We start from the raw sequence: 19222 nt of genomic DNA, 5'->3' as shown, positions 1-19222 counted from the left end.
TTTTTAAACTTTGAGAACTTACTGCTTTAAGGCAACTGGAGCTACTCTGTGAAATCTGAATTTTAAGATTTGCCCATAGCAACCAGTGATATCATAATCATATGAGTGACATTTTGGGTTGAGAAAGCGGGTGGTTCTTGCTCTCTTACTCCTTGAATTGTTTGTTTTTTACCTCCAGAAGCTGGTCAGTTTCAGTACAAAGATACAGGACAAGTCTTAAGTACCTGGGACATATGACTCCCAGCTCCCACTCTGATTACTGTTCAGTATTATCAAGGGCATCTTTATTTTTCACAGCATGGTACTTTAGTTTGAACTGTGACACTTCAGGTGCCTTTTCTTTCTGTTGTGGAGAGCAGCTAAGTCAGGGACTACTTGGGATCTCAGGGATTCTTTTGGACTTGGAAACTTCTGGGCAAACTGACAGCCTTTTTGAAGGGGCTCAGGGGGACTTACCTATGTTTATATTGCTTTGTTGTCCTCTGATTGGCTATAAAATATTATAAGGGTGTGATTCTAAGGCAATGAAACTGATTAAAAGGAAAAAAATGCATTTGATAACTTAGAAGCTATCCACTTCAGAGTGGTTACTGTGGGAGTTTAGTATTTATTCTGATTTGCTGCTATTGCTCAAAACATAATCAAAACCCACCATTTGAAATTGCATTTTCCTCATTTGCTTTTCATTATCTCCAGTGCTGGAAAAGTCCGTTTTTTGTAGACAAACTTGGAAGTAGTTTTAAGTCATTTGGAGTAAATGGTAAATGAAGGAGGAGAGATCAAACTGGATAATACTGTTTTGATAAAAATAGTGAGATGGTTTTTGAAATGGCATGTAAGTTATATTTAAAGGCAATTTCAGAAGAAAATCATTTTAAGCAGTAGTACTTTTTTTTTTTTTTAAAGATTTTTATTTATTTATTTGACAGACAGAGATCCCAATAGGCAGAGAGGCAGGCAGAAAGAGAGGAGGAAGCAGGCTCCCTGCTGAGCAGAGAGCCTGATGTGGGGCTCGATCCCAGGACCCTGGGATCATGACCTGAGCTGAAGGCAGAGGCTTTAACCCACTGAGCCACCCAGGCGCCCCAAGCAGTAGTACTATTAATGACATTATATTTTCTCCCATGAGAACTAAGTCCAGGCATATCCCCTATATACTTGAATTTTATTATATTAAAAATCTCAAGATCTTATGGTTATATCTTGTGCTTTTCTAAATTAATATGAAAGCAGTAACAGTTTTAGTATAGAAAACTCTTGAGCTAAATATAAACTATGGCCAAAAAGTTAAGTCTTTGAATATGTCAGAAGTTATTTCACCAGATCCAATTCTCTTATATCTGTTGGATGTAGAACTAACTTGTTTTATTTCCAGTCTTACCTAATCTAACAAAATGACTGAAGTCACTTTCGAGAAGCCAAATCGTAGGGCAGTTACTTCAAGCTGTTGTAGGTTATGCATTGCACAATCCCAGTGGTAGCTCCTGGAGTTGTGGGGTGTGGTAGACCTGCCCTATTGGCTTAGTGCCTTTTTATGTGACTGTTCTCACATTTTATGAAATTATACAGTGCCCTCAAACTTTATCCCTTATTATGTATGATACATTCTATGCTCAAGTTGTTTGCATGCACACAAATTTAACCTCTCTATAGTGATCACAGTTTATCTTTTAGGAATCTTTAGAGGTACCTCATTCCTTGGAATGCGGTTTGAAAACTAGTTAAACTTACTCATTTTGAATTATATAACTACCCTGTTTTATTCATTGTTTTAATATAATATATACCTGCTTGGTAAATTTAGTACTTATTTTCTGTAAGATACCTAAAAATAGCCTGTTATGTTTTAATAAGACAACTAAAAGGAATCCATATTAATATTTAAATTGAGAATACTGGTTCCTGGACAGGAAGTCGTTTTTATCCCAGGACTTTGAATCTGTTTCAACCTTTAAAATCTAGGATGTACTCATACCTAACCACATATAAGTGAACAATGTAAGTTCATAGGTGTGACTTAACTCTCTGAAGAATGTGAACAAATATGGTAAGAATTTTGAATAATAAAACTAACATTTTAGGGCGCCTGGGTGGCTCAGTTGGTTAAGCGACTGCCTTCAGCTCAGGTCATGATCCTGGAGTCCCGCATCAGGCTCCCAGCTCCATGGGGTGTCTGCTTCTCCCTCTGACCTTCTCCACCCTCATGCTCTCTCTCACTGTCTCTCTCTCTCTCTCAAATAAATAAATAAAATATTAAAAAAAAACAACTAACATTTTATTTTAATTTAAATAAACACATTTGTTTTATATATTATGTAAAAATAGAAATATTTCATTTCAATTTTAAATAGCAATTTTATCTTGCTAGAATGTGATGATCAAACAAATCCCTTAACTCTTCAAAGAAAGGTTTCTTGGAGGTTAGCATGCTTAGTTAAGTCCATAATCTTTTAACTGAGGCCCGTTTGGCATGAGGGAGAAAAAAGGTACACCAGGCTTAAACTAATAAAAAAAGGCCTTTGAGGGGTCTCTGGCTGACTGAGTCAGTAGACCGTGCAACTCTTGATCTCAGAGTCATATGAGTTTGAGCCACATGTTGGGTATAGAGATTACTTAAAAAAAAAAAAAACTTTAAAAAATTTAAAAAAGAAGGCTTCTAAAAAAAAAAGGAAAATGAATGTAAAATAAATTAAAATTGATTTTAAATGTTTTTTAACCCAGTTTAAAGAAAATTTTTCCTGTAAGAAAATTACCCAAAGTGAACAAACACTGAAATCCTATTTTAAAAAAAATCCAGTATATACTAATATTTTGTGAAAAACTTTTTTTTTTTAAAGAAGGTTCTTTTCTTTTTTTTTTGCAGAATACTGTGAATGATCTAACAGTTCATCGGGCAACTCCTGAAGATCTGGTAAGTTTAATATCAAAAGTTAAGATTTGTTCAATGTTTTATTTGATACTTGGTTTCTGACCTTCAGAATAGAAACCAGAGGTACTTCCTGAAAGTTGTTTAGTTATATTTAATCTTGCTTATGTCTATATGAAATTGAAAAGCATATCATCTGGACTTCCTGATTTTTCATAGGAATGTCACTTAGCATATATTAAAATTTTATTAGATAGGTTTGGTTTCAAATCACTGTTCAAATCTCTCTATTCCAGTATTGCCCTGTCTAAATCTCTTGTCTTCTATCTGTACATATCTCTAGCCTTATTTACTGTTGCTTCTGTATGCAAGCATACCAGTCTAGTGAATGTGCTAATTTATTCCTTGAATATGGCATGTATATTTCCACATTTGAGCCTCAATTAAATGATTTTTTTTTTTAGTTGGAACAGTTTCTCTACCTTCTCTACCTTCTTGACTACCCATCCAAATCTTAATTTGCTTCCTTATCCTAGTTCAAGTCTTACTTTTAAAAAAGGTTTCTGCTATAGATTAAAAAAAACAACAGCTTTATTGAAATACAATTCACATACCATAAAATCCACCCTTTTAATGTGTATGATCCATTGGTTTTCAGTATATTCATATTCATATTTTCTGATTTAGAACATTTTCATCACTCCCTGAAAGAAACCCTGTATCCTTTTTTTTTTTTTTAAAGATTTTATTTATTTATTTGACAGAGAGCACAAGTAGGCAGAGAGGCAGGCAGAGAGAGACAGAGAAAAGAGGAAGCAGGCTCCCTGCTGAGCAGAGAGCCTAATGTGGGGCTCTATCCCAGGACCCTGGGATCATGACCTGAGCTGAAGACAGAGGCTTTAACCCACTGAGCCACCCAGGCGCCCCTTTTAAAATTATTTTTAAAAAGATTTTATTTATGTATTTTTTAAGAGAAAGAGGGGCAGCAAAGAGACAGCATGAACACAAGCAGTGGGAGGGGCAGAGGGAGAGGCAGAAGCAGACTCCATGCTGAGCAGGCAGCTTGATGTGGGGCTTGATCCCAGGACTCGGATCATGATCTGAGCTGAAGGCGGATGCTTAACCAACTGAGCCACCCAGGCACCCATATTCTGGTCATTTCATGTAAATGGAAGATAATGTGTGTCCTTTAGTGTCTAACATAATGTCTTCAAAGCCCATCCATGTTGTAGCATGTGTCATTACTTCATCCCTATTATTGCTGATACTGTTACATTGTATGGATATACCCGTCTGGACATTTGGATTGTTTTCACATTTTGACTATTATGAATAAGGGTGCTTCAAATGTTGGTGTACAAGTTTTGTGTGAACATATGTTCTCAGTTTTCTTGTTGTATACCTGGGAGTAGAATTGCTGGGTCATATGGTATCTCTGCAGTTAGCTTTCTGAAGAGCTGCCGAACTGTTTCTCAAAGTGGCTGCACTATTTACATTCTTACCAGCAGGCATGAGGGTTCCAATTTTTCCATATCCCTTGCCAACACATGTTATTCTGGTTTGAGTTTTCCTAAATGAGTGTAAAGTGGAATCTCATTATGTTTTTGATTTGCTCTAGGGACTAATGATGTTAAACATCCTTTTATGTGCTTATTGGCCATTTGTATTATCTTCTTTGGAGAAATGTCTATGCAGATTCCTTAGCCAGTTAAGAATTGGATTACTTGTGTTTTTATTGTTAAGTTGTAAGAGTTCTTCACACATTCTGGATCCAAGTTCCTTATCAGATACATGATTTGTAAATATTATCCATTCATAATATCCAATATTATCCATTGGTTGTCTTTTCATTTTCTTGATGGTATTCTTTGAAGCACCAAAATTTTTAATTTTGATAAACTCCAGTTTATCTGTTTTTTCCGTCAACTGTGCTTTTTGTTTCATCTAAGAAACCATTGTCTAACCCAAGATTCACAACAATTTCTCCTGTGTTTCTTTCTAAGAGTTTTACAGTTTTAGCACTTATGTTTAGGTCTTTGATCCATTTTGAATTAATTTTTGTATATAGTGAGATAGGGGTCCAACTTCATTCTTCTCTAAATGGATAGCCTACTGTCCATGTACCATTTGTTAAAATGACTGTCCTTTCTCCATTGAATTCCCTTGACATCCTTGCTAAAAATCAATTTTCTGTAAACATAGGGTTTAGTTTGGACTGTCAGTTTTATTACACTGATCTATATGTCTGTCCTATGCCACACAACATTGTCTTGATTATTATAGTTTTGTACTAATTTTGAAGTTTTTTGAAGCTGCCCAACAATTGGTATCCCCTCTAAACTGTTCTCATACTTACTGTGTATATGAGGCATTGTATATGTGCTGTCTAATGTATTTCATTTATCTTTATATGGACAGTTGGTCCTTAAACAATGTGGGGGTTAAGGGTGCCACCTCCTGCACAGTCAGAAATTTCTTATATAAGTTTTGACTACCCTGAAACTTAACTAATAGCCTACTGTTGACAGGAAGCCTTACCAATAACATAAGTAGCTGTTTAATACGTATTGTATGTTATATATACATATAACATATAAAAAAGTAAGCTAGAGGAAAGAAAATGTTATTAAGATCATAAGGAAGAGAAATTACATTTACAGTACTATACTATATTTATTGAAAAAAGTTCATGTATATGTGGATTCAAGCAGTTCAAACCCATGTCATTAAAGGGTCAAATGTATGTGCTCAGTCTCCTGGGGCAGATTGTTAATGCTTTTGAGTGATAAGGGCTATCTCTTGTATATCTTTGTGGACCTAGAAATCTTAATCCTAGTAAATAGGATAATGATGTCCTACTGACTTAAAAATTTTTTTATGAAAAATTTCAAATTTACATGAAAATGGAGATGAAAATATGAAGATCTTCCATGTACTGTTTATCCAGATGTAATAGTTATTAAAATTTTACCATAGTTTCTTCATTTTTCATACCCTTTCCTTCCTTCACTATAGCATTTTGAAGCAAATCCCAGAGAACATGTCATTTTGTGCCAACATATTCCGTTTACATTTTTAAAAAATAGATATTTTTTCTATAACTACAATGCCATTATCACACCTAGCAAAAGTAACAATAATTTTTTAGTGTTGTCTGATTCCAAGTCCATATTCATATCACCCCAGTTATCTCAAAAGTAGCATCTTCATTTGTTTTTTGTGTTCAGAATCCTTACACAGTATTTGGTTGTTGGTCTCTTAATGGACTGATTTCTTATTTACATGGTGAAAACAAAGCAGTACATTTTATTCATCTTCATAGTTCTGAATACTAGAGTGCTTATAAAGCCAATATCTGTTCCTATTCCTTAGCCACTTCAGTGAACTCCTCTCCTGCAACTCTTAAGCTGTGGCTTGTATCTCTACTTCAGGAATTCCACTTTTCTGGAGTTCTGCATTTCCAGTGACCCACTTCCAAATTGCAGCCATTGCAGGGCTATAAAAATACTACATTGTTAGTTTTTGGTAGTTATGTGAGTATTATGAAATGGGTGTGTCTTTGCCAAAGATGAGTCAGTGGACTTTGTGCCTTTTACATTGTACTCTGTGTGTGTGTATGTGTGTGTATAATTGTACAAGTACACATATATGTAACTGAAAAGTTTAACAGAACAATTCTTAACTTTCTTTTTTTTTTTTTTTTAAGGATTTTATTTATTTATTTGACAGAGATCACAAGTAGGCAGAGAGGCAGGCAGAGAGAGACGAAGGGAAGCAGGCTCCCTGCTGAGCAGAGAGCCCGATGTGAGGCTCGATCCCAGGACCCTGGGATCATGACCCGAGCTGAAGGCAGAGGCTTTAACCCACTGAGCCACCCAGGCACCCCAATTCTTAACTTTCTTATGTCTGATTTACTCTTAATATTTTCTATTCTGTATTCTGTTTTATTTAAAAAAATGTTGATTTGACCCACTAATTGATTTTACCACCTGTTAAATGAATTCTGGCCTCTAGTTTGGAAAATAACATTTTATTGGATAGTTCTGTCCAATGGAAGTAGAAATTAGTATTTTTTTCATTTTGTCTTTTTGCATAGGTCTCCTAGTTCTAGATATATATATTTTTTAAATCACTTTTGAAGATTTAGAAGACTGAAAATTTTGGTTGTGAATATGTATAAATACACACATGTTGGACGAGAAAAAATTTTTTAAAAGTTGAATTAGATTAGGTGGTTCCACCATCTGAATAGGCAACTTCTTTGTTCCTGAAGCATTCTTTTATATTTTTTTCTTTTGTACAGATACGTCGTCATGAAATACACAAATCAAAGAACAGAGCATTAGTACACTGGGAACTCCAAGAAAAAGCTTTGAAGAGAAAATGGAAGAAGCAGAAACCAGAAATTTCTAATCTTGAGAGAAGGAGATTGTCTATAATGAAGGAGGTAATGCTAAACTGTGTTATATTTAGAGTTAGAGAAGAAAATGATAAATAGGTTTCTCTCTTTCCTCCCAAATTTGATTCACATTGGAAGGACTTCAGTAAACGACTGTGTCCTTATGTAATGATTTACACATGGACTCTGAAAAGAGCAGTGGGGTAATGATTAGCGTCTAGTTCAGAGGTTTGAATTCCTGCATGGAAAGTTACTGTTTATGTGACTTGCCTGATTGTACTGTTATGAGATTTCAGTGGTATATACTAACAAACTGACTAGTACATTCCTCGGCACATAATTAGTTCCTTATATACATATATAAACTGCTATAATTATTTTTCTCAGTTCACACACAGTGCTATTAGATTAATTACTTTGCAAAAAAAAAAATGTGTGCTTGTCCAACAAGTTAGTTAGTAAGCCACTTGTCCTTGGCTAAATCTTTTGTAAGATGTAAGGTATTTGGATAAGTAATCAGATGTGTAGGAATAAATAATATGGCAAATAAGAGGAAGCTACAGCAAAAAAACCTTTGATTTGGGATGAAATCATTGAAAAAGAAATATACTTTGTAGTGGCGCTTCTTGTTCATTGTTGAAGCTTATGGCACTTGGCTGTTCTGGGTGAACTTTCACTGCAGCTTTAAGTTGCTCTGTCTTTTGAAGAATTCATTAGGCTTGTTAGTGAAAGGTAAAAGTTTCAATCTTAATGTATCATCAGGAAGACTTCCGTCTCCCAAATAAATGTTTACATGGACTTGTAAAAACAGTAGATTGAGAGAATATGGTTCTTTACAGATAAGTATCCATTGATAATCTTGGACAAAGTATGTGGATTTGAATATTATGTAGGTTCTCAGTGACCAGGAGAAAAGGCAGCCCTTTTGAGGTGACTCTGGGCTTTTGTGTCCCATCTCTAGTGGCTCCTGCTCTTGTCCTGAACTGCTCATGTCCTGAAGGAATAGATACGGTAGTAGGAGGGACTGAAGGAAGAGTGGTGGGAGAGGATGAGTGAAGTCTCTCATATGTCCCTCTAGTCTCATGCCTCAGGCCCTGGTGTCATGGTTCTCAATGCTGACTGCACATTAGATCAGTCAGTGTTGAGATCTTCCATTAAAAAAATCATAGTATCTAGGGGCGCTTGGGTGGCTCAGTGGTTTAAGCCTCTGCCTTCAGCTCAGGTCATGATCTCAGGGTCCTGGGATCGAGCCCCATATCTGGCTCTCTGCTCAGCAGGGAGCCTGCTTCCCTTTCTCTCTCTCTGCCTGCTTCTCTGCCTACTTGTAATCTTTCTCTCTGAAATAAATAAATAAAATCTTAAAAAAAAATAAATAAAAAAATCATAGTATCTGGATTCAGATATATCCGTATTCAGCTAATCTGATTTAGTGGACCTGTAATGTGGCCCTACTTAGGTATTTTTTTAGACAGTTGTTATGTAATTTTAATTCATTGCCAGGGTTGAGAACTTCTGCAGTTAGTGAGATCAAGTATTTCCATTTAATAGGATATTTTGGAGGTTATCCCATGTCAGTATTTAGAAATATCCCTTTTCTTTTTAATGGCCAGGTAATATATAGATGTACCAAAATTTATTTATCCAGTACTTTATTTGTGAAAACTTAGAAAGTGTATTGGACTATAGTTTATTTATTTTTTTAAAGATTATTTATTTATTTATTTGACAGACAGAGATCACAAATAGGCAGAGAGGCAGGCAGAGAGAGGAAGGGAAGCAGGCTCCCTGCTGAGCAGAGAGCCTGATGCTGGGCTCGATCCCAGACCCTGAGATCATGATCTGAGCCGACACTGGGATCATGACCTGAGCCGAAGGCAGAGGCTTTAACCCACTGAGCCACCCAGGCGTCCCATGGACTATAGTTTAGACCTCTGGTTAAGAAGATACAGTGGTTTAAACAAAATAGAAATCTGATTCTATGAAACAGTTCAGAAGTAACTGGTAGTTGGTAGGGTCTCTGTGGTCCTTTATTCCAGGGCTTCCATCACTGAGTAGAGAATGGCTGTTCCAGCTGCCTTTAGCTGTATTCCAGCCAGCATGAAAAGGGAAAGAGAATGCATGCTACTCCTTTAAATTCACCCAGAAATTCTGGCTTATATCCCACTATCCAGAAATTCATCATATGACCATTCTCACTTAGAATAATGGTCAGGAGATCTCGGTGTATAATTGGCTAAAACTTGGGAATTCTGTTAAAAGGAAAATGAAAAGACAGGAAATTGGTGGGTAAGTAGCAGGTCTGTCACCCACAGATTGTTACCTCATTTGTCACTGGAAATAATACATTGAATACCCTTGAATGTGCTTTTAAGTACATGTAAAACTGTATTTGTAGAACAAATTTTTTAAAAGATTTTATTTATTTATTTGTTTGAGAGAGAGGGAGAGCACAGAGGGAGAGTGAGAAGGAGAAGCATACTTCCCGCTGAGCAGAGAGCCCGATATGGGACTTGACCCCAGGACCCTGAGATCATGACCTGAGCAGAAGACAGCTGTTTAACCAGTTGAGCCACCTAGACACCCATGTAGGATAAATTCTTAAGAGTGGAACTGCTGAGTCAAAGATATGAGCATCTATTATTTCAATGTTGCTAAATTTGTAGTGTCTCTGTTAAGGGATGTGATGGGACCAAATGAAGAAGCTTCCTTGGGCATATTCACTTAGGCAGTATCAACATGTATTAGAGCTACCAGTCCATCCCCCAGAACTGGGATGTTACATAGATTAACAAAGTTAAGAGAAAAGCTCTTTGGCTAGCATAATCATTCGCTGTATGATGCACTCATGCCTTGGGAATCAAGCAAATGAGGGTCCAAATTCGATCAGAGAGAGGGAAACTTCGATAAAGATTTTATGAATTTTAAAAGTCTAATAACTTGGGGCGCCTGGGTGGCTCAGTGGGTTAAAGCCTCTGCCTTCGGCTCAGGTCATGATCTCGGGGTCCTGGGATCGAGCCCCGCATCGGGTTCTCTGCTCTGTGGGGAGCCTGCTTCCCTCTCTCTCTGCCTGCCTCTCTGCCTACTTGTGATCTCTCTCTGTCAAATAAATAAATAAAATCTTTAAAAAAAAAAAGTCTAATAACTTCCCAGGTCTCTCTGTAATTTGCTATTTCTGTTTGGTTTTTATTATCAGAGAACAAAAGTGCTAGAATTAAAAGTTTTTGTTAGTGTTTTTGAAGGGATCTTGGCTGATCTTTTGTGAATCCAAGATGTGTACCACTACTCATAAGTTTGACTTTGTGCTCTATGAACCCATCTGGGAAGTAATGTATACAGATGGGCTTGCAGAGATTGGTTTACTTATCAAGAGGATTTTTTTTTTTTTTAAAGATTTTTATTTATTTATTTGACAGAGAGAGATCACAAGTAGACAGAGAGGCAGGCAGAGAGAGAGAGAGGGAAGCAGGCTCCCTGCTGAGCAGAGAGCCCGATGCGGGACTCGATCCCAGGACCCTGAGATCATGACCTGAGCCGAAGGCAGTGGCTTAACCCACTGAGCCACCCAGGCGCCCTGTTTTTTTTTTTTTTTTTTTAATAAAGATTTTTATTTATTTATTTGACAGAGAGAGAGTGCACAAGTAGGCAGAGAGGCAGGCAGAGAGAGAGGGGAAGCAGGCTCTCTGCTGCACAGAGAGCCCAATGCGGGGCTCGATCCTGAGACTCTGAGACCATGACCTGAGCTGAAGGCAGAGGCTTAACCCACTGAGCCACCCAGGCACCCCAAGAGGATGGGTTTTATCAGAGAGGAGTGATGAATAAATCTAGAGAGAGCAAAAGAAAGCCAGTACCCTGATCTCTGGCCTCTCAACCCATCTGCCCCAAGAAGGCTGGGCAGAGACTGGCAAAGTGCAACAGTGTAATGTCTTTCCTAGAGACCTCATTATAATTGATAATCAGGTCTTGTATGATAAAATTATTCCTCTACTATCTGCTTTTTTCAATTATATCTCCTTATTTTCATGGAAGGTCAGTAATTTTTTTTTTTATTGTAAACTCAAAACTGCCATTAGGAAATATTCTGTGTGTAATTTTTCTAGTTTAAGTGATAGATTATAATGCTCCATTTACTCTGTTGCCTAAGCTCTAATTGGGTGTACTTACAAGATCGCTAACCAGGGATAGAAATTTGGCTCATGGGATAATATAATTTAAGTTGTAGCAACATTCCAAATGTCTCTAGAATGGTACAGGTGTTCAGTGTGTCCACATTCTTACAACAGCCCTTTGGGGTAGGGGAAGGTGGCGGTATCTTCATTTACATCTTAGGAACCTAAGCTTAAAGAAGGTTGGATTTTGCTTAGTATCCCTTGGCTGGATCCTAGTCTTCTGGCTCTGAATGTGCTCTTTGCCTTATATCATTCCAAAACTTACTCTGTGGAAGGAACAAATTAAGGACTTGAGTCTCACCAACTGAGCCATCCAATCTGATTGGCCACGGCAGGAGAAGAAAGGGAAAAAGTCGGAATGTGACTCTTGTTATTTCTCTCAATGACTTAAAACAATAACTGAAATCATATTATATACTTGTTTCCATGGGCTAGAGAGATTCTGGTAAGAGCATTTGTTGCCAGAAGCTCCGCTTTATTGTTTTGAATCAGTGTTGGAAACCAGGCAGTTTCGTTTTATGACTCCTCTCAGTTTAAGAATGCCATCTGGTGGTGGTGGGTAGAGTTGACTTGCCTGTGCCTCTTGTTTATAATTAAGAAAGTTCCTGAGTTGAAAGTGCCTAATCAGAGGCGCTACTGTAATGGTATTTTTTGAGTTCTCATCCCTCCAGGGTAAAAGTCCACCTTGTTTGTAAATACAGAACTGTCACTTTTTTGTTTGATGCCCCAAAACTCATATCTTACCTCATAGTCTCTTAAGTTGTTGATCATGATCCATTAGTGGATTATGAAATCACTTTAAAGGTTGAAACCCTCTGAATATATGGCTCAGAGTTTTATATCTTTAATCAGTGTTTTTCAAACTGTGGATCACAACTTATTAGTGGATTGCTAAATTTAGTGTGTTGTAGCTATTATTTTAAAAAATAGAAACTAAAAGAAAATATCAGAATGGTTCTCAAAAAGTAAGGTTAAGTAAGACTTTTATTTTGTTATACATTTACATTTGCGTGTATATTAGGTCACAGTTTAATAATGTATTTCTTACTTGGATTGTAGCCAAGCATCTGAAATCTAATTATTGTAATAGCGCCATCTCCTGGTACTTTTGGATATTGCCACTGAAGGATTTTGGGAGGATGGTGGCTTAGGTTGTTTTTAATTCTCTGAACCTTTGCATGGACTTTTCCTTTGTGATTTCATAGTATATAGAGATTTTTTTCTGAATAATAATATTTATCATTAACACATGTCTAGATTCTTTCTGATCAATACCAGATGCAGGAGATATTAGAAAAATCTGATCATTTGATGGCTGAAGCAAAAGATCTGTTTGTTGATTTTCCCCGTAGGCGCACAGGTAATGTATTTCGTTCAAACAAAAGCTTCTTTTTCTTATTAATCATAGCCTACAATGGCTGTTTGGAAGAACTTGAAACCTTTTTTTGGGCATCACATTATTTATAGTACAAGTAGTCTAGAGTGGATAGCATACAGGAGTTGTTAGGCATAGATTCAGTATAATTTGTTTGCTTTTCACTAAGAGTATTAACTATTACAAATTATGGAGCTAAATAGAGGTAAGTCATTATTTACTAGTATATCTCATGGTGCAATATACAAGATTTTATTATAAATATGACTTAGTTTCCAATTTATTAATGTTAGGTTACCGTACAAAGTGTCTGTTTTTGTATGTAACTTGAGTAAAGCTAAATTTTGAAGCCTAAAGCTACTTCAGTCTCTCTCTGACAGAGACTTTGCCTTTTGTCAGATATATAGCATTATTCACTTTAATGTGTATATAATCCATTGTTTACTTTAATCCCTAAAAACAGATCATTAGTTTTTAGTTTAAGGTTTGAATCCTGGCTTAACAATTTATTATTGTGACTTTGGGCCATTTGCCTCATGTCTCTGAGTTTCAATTTGCTGATCTATAAAATAATAATAGTAACAACCTCATCAGATTTTGTGAGGGTAAAGTGATTTAATATATGTAAAAGCATTTAGAAAAGTGCCTGGCATATAGTAAGTATTGTGTAAGTGTGAGCTGCTATTATTATCATTTAAGATTTTAATTTGATAATACAAACCTGTGGCAGTGTATAGTGCTTGTAAAGTCGGTTTAATTAAATGAAGTAAAATAATCATGACTTCTTTTCCTTCTGCAGGGTTTCCAAATGTAACTATGGCTCCTGATTCCTCTCAGGGTCCTATTGTGGTAAATCAAGACCCTGACACGCAGGCCATTCTTAGTGAATCCATCATGGAGCCTCAGGTAATATGCTGTCCTTACAGCCATCATGCTTATGTTGAAATTAAATTTATGTAGGGATTGTGGTAAACTTTTCAAAAGCTTAAAATATCAACAAATACCAAGTATGGTTGCTAGAATTGTTCTTCCTCAAGCGTATTACACTTTGGGTGAGTTATATTTGTACCAAACAAGACAGGACTGGATAATAATAGCTAACCATTTATTGAGTACTTACTTATGATGTAGGTACTATCATTACCTCCAGTTAGCAGGTGAAAAAACTGAGCTTCAGAAAAATTAAGTGCCTTGTCCAAGATCACTTAGCATCAGAGATGGCATTCGCTCCATCTGCCATTATAGAAAGTGGGGAGTCTCTTAACTTCCACTTTAGAGTCAGGTGGATCTGTGTTTACATTCTGTTAGTACTAGCTGTTGGATCTTGGGTTGATTTCTTAAGGTATCTGAGTTGACTCAGAGTATTTTTGGTTTTGTTGTTGTTGTTGTTATTGTTAAATGGGAGTAGAATATACTTACTATGGTTGTTGTGAGGATCAGCTGAGGTAAGTTATGTCTATCATGATTCCAGATACTAGTTCTTCATTAAATGTTAATAGTCTCTTTTAATAGGTGTGTTTAGAAAGTAGCTACCCAGGAAACTTGGAATTTATTGACCAGTTACATGGGAAAATTATATTATAGTAGTAAAATGTTAATTAAAATGTATCCCAACCTAACTGAAACTCTTAATTAATCAAAATGCTTAGAATTTTGAAATGGGAAACATTTTTTAAAGCTCACGAAGAATTTAATATTAAAATAAAACAACTTTTTAGGACTGATGAGGACTCAATACCTGTTTAGTGCAATTTCCTAGGTTATTTATATGTCCTAGGAAAAAAGGAGAATCATCAGTTGGAGGGACGATCCTAGGGAATTACAAGGTCCAGAATCATTAAAAAAAACAAAAAACAAAAAACAACTTAAGTCTACTGTTTTCTGCTTACAAAGGCAATTAAGTAGAATGTTACATTTTTTAAATAGCCAAAAGCCATTATGTTTTGGCACTTACTAAAAATGTTAGCTTTCAGGGGAATCCTCCTACATTACTATGTAACTTGAGTAAAGCTAAATTGGTGCAAGCTGGTGCAGCCATGTTGGAAAGTAGTATGGAGATTCCTCAAAAAGTTGAAAATAGAGCTACCCTATGACCCAGCAATAGCACTACTGGGTATTTACCCCAAAGATACGAATGTAGTGATCTGAAGGGGCATGTGCACCCCAATGTTTATAGTAGGTCTTTTCTCAATCTGAAGGGGCATGTACACCCCAGTGTTTATAGCTCAATACCCAAACTATGGAAAGTGCCTAGATGTTCATCAACAGATCAATGGATAAAGAAGATGTGGTATGGCATGGAATGGAATGGAGTGGAATATTATGGGATATTATGCAGCCATCAAAAAACCTGAAAGCTTGCCATTTGCAACGACCTGGATGGAACTAGAGAGTATTATGCTAAGCGAGATTAAGTCAATCAGAGAGGTACAATTATCATATGACCTCACTGATTTTAGGAATTTGAGAAATAAAACAGAGGATCATAGAGAAAGGAAGGGAAAAATGAAACAAAACAAAACCAGCGAGGAAGACAAACCTTAAGAGACTCTTGGTCTCAGGAGACAAACTGAGGGTTGCTGGAGTGGAGTGGGGTGGGAGGGATGAGGTGGCTGGGTGATAGATATTCGGGAGGGTATGTGCTATGGTGAGTGCTGTGAATTGTGTAAGACTGAAGAATCACAGACCTGTACCCCTGAAACAAATAATATATGTTAATAAAAAAAATGTTAGCTTTCAGATAATTATGGTCTCTGTTATGGGGAAGGGAAAATGGCAAGAGCTGGGGCTAGAGAGATAGGGAGGAGCTAGGTAATGAAGGGCTAAAGAACCAGAAAGTAAGAGGAGAGCCACCAAAGAATTTTAGGAAGAATAGAGTCATGATGAAATCAATTGTAGAGTGGAAGAAGGGTTTGGGAAGGACAAGACTGGTGAGAGGATCTGGTTAGAAGACTTAGGTTAGAATTTTAGTGAGAAGTGGTGAGGGCCTAACCTAAGCAATGGCAGTAAAAGAAGGAGGTAGAAGGGAAGAGAGATGGGTTTGAGAGATTAAAAAAGGATAGAATTGACAGCATTTGGTAGCTGATTGGATGTGACGGATGAGAAAAAAGGATAACTCCCAGTTTGTTGGTTTGAGCATCTCAGTAGATGGCGATACTCTTATGGTCTTAGGTAATATCAGGAATAAGGCTTCTGGAAGAATGGTAGGAGAGGCTTAGGAAGATGACTAGTTTTGGATGTTAAGTTTATGTGTGTAGGGTGTCTACTAGGAATATCTTAGGCAGTTGAATATAATTGTCTAGGAATCCTGAGAAATCTGGGCGAAGATAGAAATTCGAGAATTCACAGCATTTGACTTGTAATTGCAGCTTTGGAACTAGATACAGTCTTTCAGAAAGGGAGTCAAATGAGAAGATAAAAGGCCCAAAGGGAGGACCTTGAGTATTAAGAAAGGGCAGGAAGAAAAGAATCAATGAAGGAGAATGGAAGGAAGAGCCAAAAGAATAGAATAAAAACCAGGGAAATATGGTATCTTGGGAGTTAAAAGGAAGAATGTATCAAGAAGATCTTGAAAGAAAGAAAGGAATAGTCATTAATGTCCAATCAATTAGAGAAGAAAGGGAAGGCAGAGGCTGAAAATATCTATTTGATTTAGGAACAAATAAAAAAAAGATGTTGACCTTGTAGACAGCAGTTTGAGTGGAATGGTAGGGCAGAAGCAAGGTTGTAGGGCATAGGTGGTAAATGAGAAGCGGTGCGGGGGTGGGGGTGGGGGGGGTGGGTAAGATTCTTTCAAGTTTGGTGGTGAAAGAGAAAAGATACGGTGAGAGAGACTTGTTCACGTTTAAATGCGGATGAGCTAAAGCCAGTGCAGAGAGGTTGAAGATGCAGGAGAGGAATGGGGCACTTGATGGAGTGGAAGGAGGTGAGAGGGTTTAGGTCCTAGAGCACTTGTGGAGATGTTAGCAGTAGAAGGAGGGACCTCTCTATTGTAATGACACAAAGAAACAAAGGATGAGTGTACATATAACCAACTTGTATTTGTATTTTTATTGTTATGTTGAGAAAGGCTCTTAACGAAGTAGATGATGAAGGAGAAGGAACTGTTAACAGCCAGTCTGAAGAAAGTGGGAATGAGTTGGATAACTCTATAAACTCTCAGTCAAAAACTAACGTAGATCGGTAGGTATATATGGATAAATATTTACAGGGCTTCCCTTTTCTCCAAGGCTATTTCCTTTGTTTCCCAGCTTTATTGAGATATTATTAACATAATATTGTGTAAGTTTAAGGTGTACAATGTATTTATAATATTTCTACTTGTGGAACTTAATGATGTTTTCTTTGTGGCCTAATATATAATTAAATTTTTGTAAATGTTCCATTTATGTGCTTGAGAAGAAGGTATATTCTATATTACCAGGGTATAAAGGTCTATCTGTATATCCTTAAGATCTGCTTCATTGATGATGTTGTTTACTTCTTCTGTCTTTACTTACTTTTGTCACTATCTTATATTGAGAATAGTGTATTAAAGTCTCTGTTAGTGTGTTTCTATTTTTCTTTGCATATGACGTTTAAATATATTTAATTCTGTTTAAAGTTAAATACCTGATTGGTATGTTTTTTGGTACATGGATATTCATAAGTATTGTATTTTCATTGTGAATTATGGCTTTTAGCATCGTAAAGTGTCCTTTGTCATATTTAATGCCTTTTGGCTTCAGTTCTATTTTTTTTTGGTATCAGGAATGAAACCTCTCTCTTCTTGTTTCTGATTGCCTGGTTCATCTTTGCTCATTCTTTTATTTTAGCTTTTCTGAATTATTGTGTACTAGGTGTATCTTTTGTATTTAACATAGAGTTGGGTCTTGCATTTTAGCCAGTTTAAAAGTCTTTTTTTTTTTAATTGGTGAAGTAAGCTTGTAATATTTATTGATATAGTAGATGTGTTTGATGTCAACTTATTTTATAGTACTATGTATATTATACTATAATTATAGTTTTCTTTCTCTATGTAATGTTTTTTGTGTTCTCTTAAAAATTTCTTTTGATATTTAGGAAGTTTGTAATTTTGTTCTGGCTGGTTGTCTTTATATCTACCTTTTATAGAGCCCTTTAGTCCCCTATTTCCTTCAATCTTTTGCTCTCAGGTGTGTTAGTTTTAAATGGTATGCTTTGACTTCCACCTATGACCTATGCAACAAATAATTTATTCTATATTCTCATTCTTTCTCTTTTTCTCTCAGTCTTTCTCCTCTTTTAGCTGCATTTTTTTTTTTTTTTTGCTTTGACAGGACATAAAACATTTACATATTGTTCTTCTCTATTATTGCCATTTTTGTTTTAGTCTTGGATCTATAGTTAAATGTATTAAATGCTCATCATCAGTCCTTTTATGATGTTTTCCTAGTTAACTTTTGGTTGGATCACTCATTTAGACAAAGCTCATGGTATAGGGTTTATGAGTTCTATTCTCTTGAGTTCTTGAAAGCTTAAACGTTTTCCTGTAGCTTTGATATTTGAAGGATAGCTTGGCTGGATATAAAATCTTTAATATTTTGTTTCCTTAATTTCCTTGAAAGTGTTCCTCCATTCTTGGCTTACTTTGAATGTTGTTTTGACTGGTCTGATGCTAGAAAAATTTTCTTGCCCTTATAAATAATTAGGCATTTTTATGTATTGATGTCCTTTATATTTAAAATTTATTCTTTTATCTTTAAAATTTAAATATTGCTAAGCTGTGTTTTGAGTTTACCTTTTCAGGTCAGTTTTTCCAACACAGTTTGCTTTTTTGTAGATTTGGTTCTTTTTCTTTCTTTTTTTCTTTTTTTTTTCCTGGAAGTAAGTTTCCTTGGGTTATAGTTTTAGATATTAGTTTGATATCATTGGTTTTTTTTTTTTTTCAGAGACTCCTTTTACATACATAAAAGTGATATCTCTTGTTTCTATTTCAAATACTTTCTCTCTAACCTTTTATTCTTTATTTTTTGTTGTTGTTTTCCTAAAATCTTCAGTCTTCCTTATTAAATGTTTATTTAATGATTATCCATTGGATGCATTATAATTTAATCATCATTTTTGAATTTTTCTTTTTCTTTATATTCTTTCCTGAGTTCAGTCAATTCTTATTTTGTTCCTGGTTTTTGTCCATCTCTGCTCTTAGTTTTAGAACTTCTGATTCAAGATCTATATCTCCAAATGCTTGTTTAAGTATACTGAATTCCATTTAAAGAGTTTTGTTACAGTTTTCTTCTGTTCTTGGTAGGGGAAAAATTTTTATTGGCTAGAATATTTCAATTACATTTTCTATTATATTGTCTTGTATGATGCAGACTGTTTTAGTTTGTACATTTTATGCACAGGGTTGGGAGTTTGGGGTAGGTCTTCTCTCAGTTATAGTGAAGTACAGTTAT

The 19222-nt window shown here is 35.9% G+C and overlaps 1 protein-coding gene across 7 annotated transcripts in view; it reads left to right on the top strand.

Annotated features, from left to right (window-relative positions):
* The window catches only part of SPICE1 (spindle and centriole associated protein 1), a 68373-nt gene that overhangs the window by 22307 nt on the left and 26844 nt on the right, over window positions 1-19222 (top strand). For 6 of the 7 annotated variants that reach the window (XM_047724939.1, XM_047724943.1, XM_047724925.1 and 3 more), the window contains exons 3-7: window positions 2864-2911; window positions 7170-7313; window positions 12689-12791; window positions 13606-13712; window positions 16876-16988. In XM_047724939.1, the coding sequence (XP_047580895.1) occupies window positions 2864-2911; window positions 7170-7313; window positions 12689-12791; window positions 13606-13712; window positions 16876-16988 (515 nt within the window). The remainder of the gene's footprint in view (window positions 1-2863; window positions 2912-7169; window positions 7314-12688; window positions 12792-13605; window positions 13713-16875; window positions 16989-19222) is intronic. The other variant, XM_047724946.1, reaches the window with a different exon arrangement.

Source organism: Lutra lutra, chromosome 1 (assembly GCF_902655055.1).
Source record: "Lutra lutra chromosome 1, mLutLut1.2, whole genome shotgun sequence".
In the NCBI taxonomy this organism is placed as follows: domain Eukaryota; kingdom Metazoa; phylum Chordata; class Mammalia; order Carnivora; family Mustelidae; genus Lutra; species Lutra lutra.
This window is presented reverse-complemented; position numbering and strand designations above follow the sequence as displayed.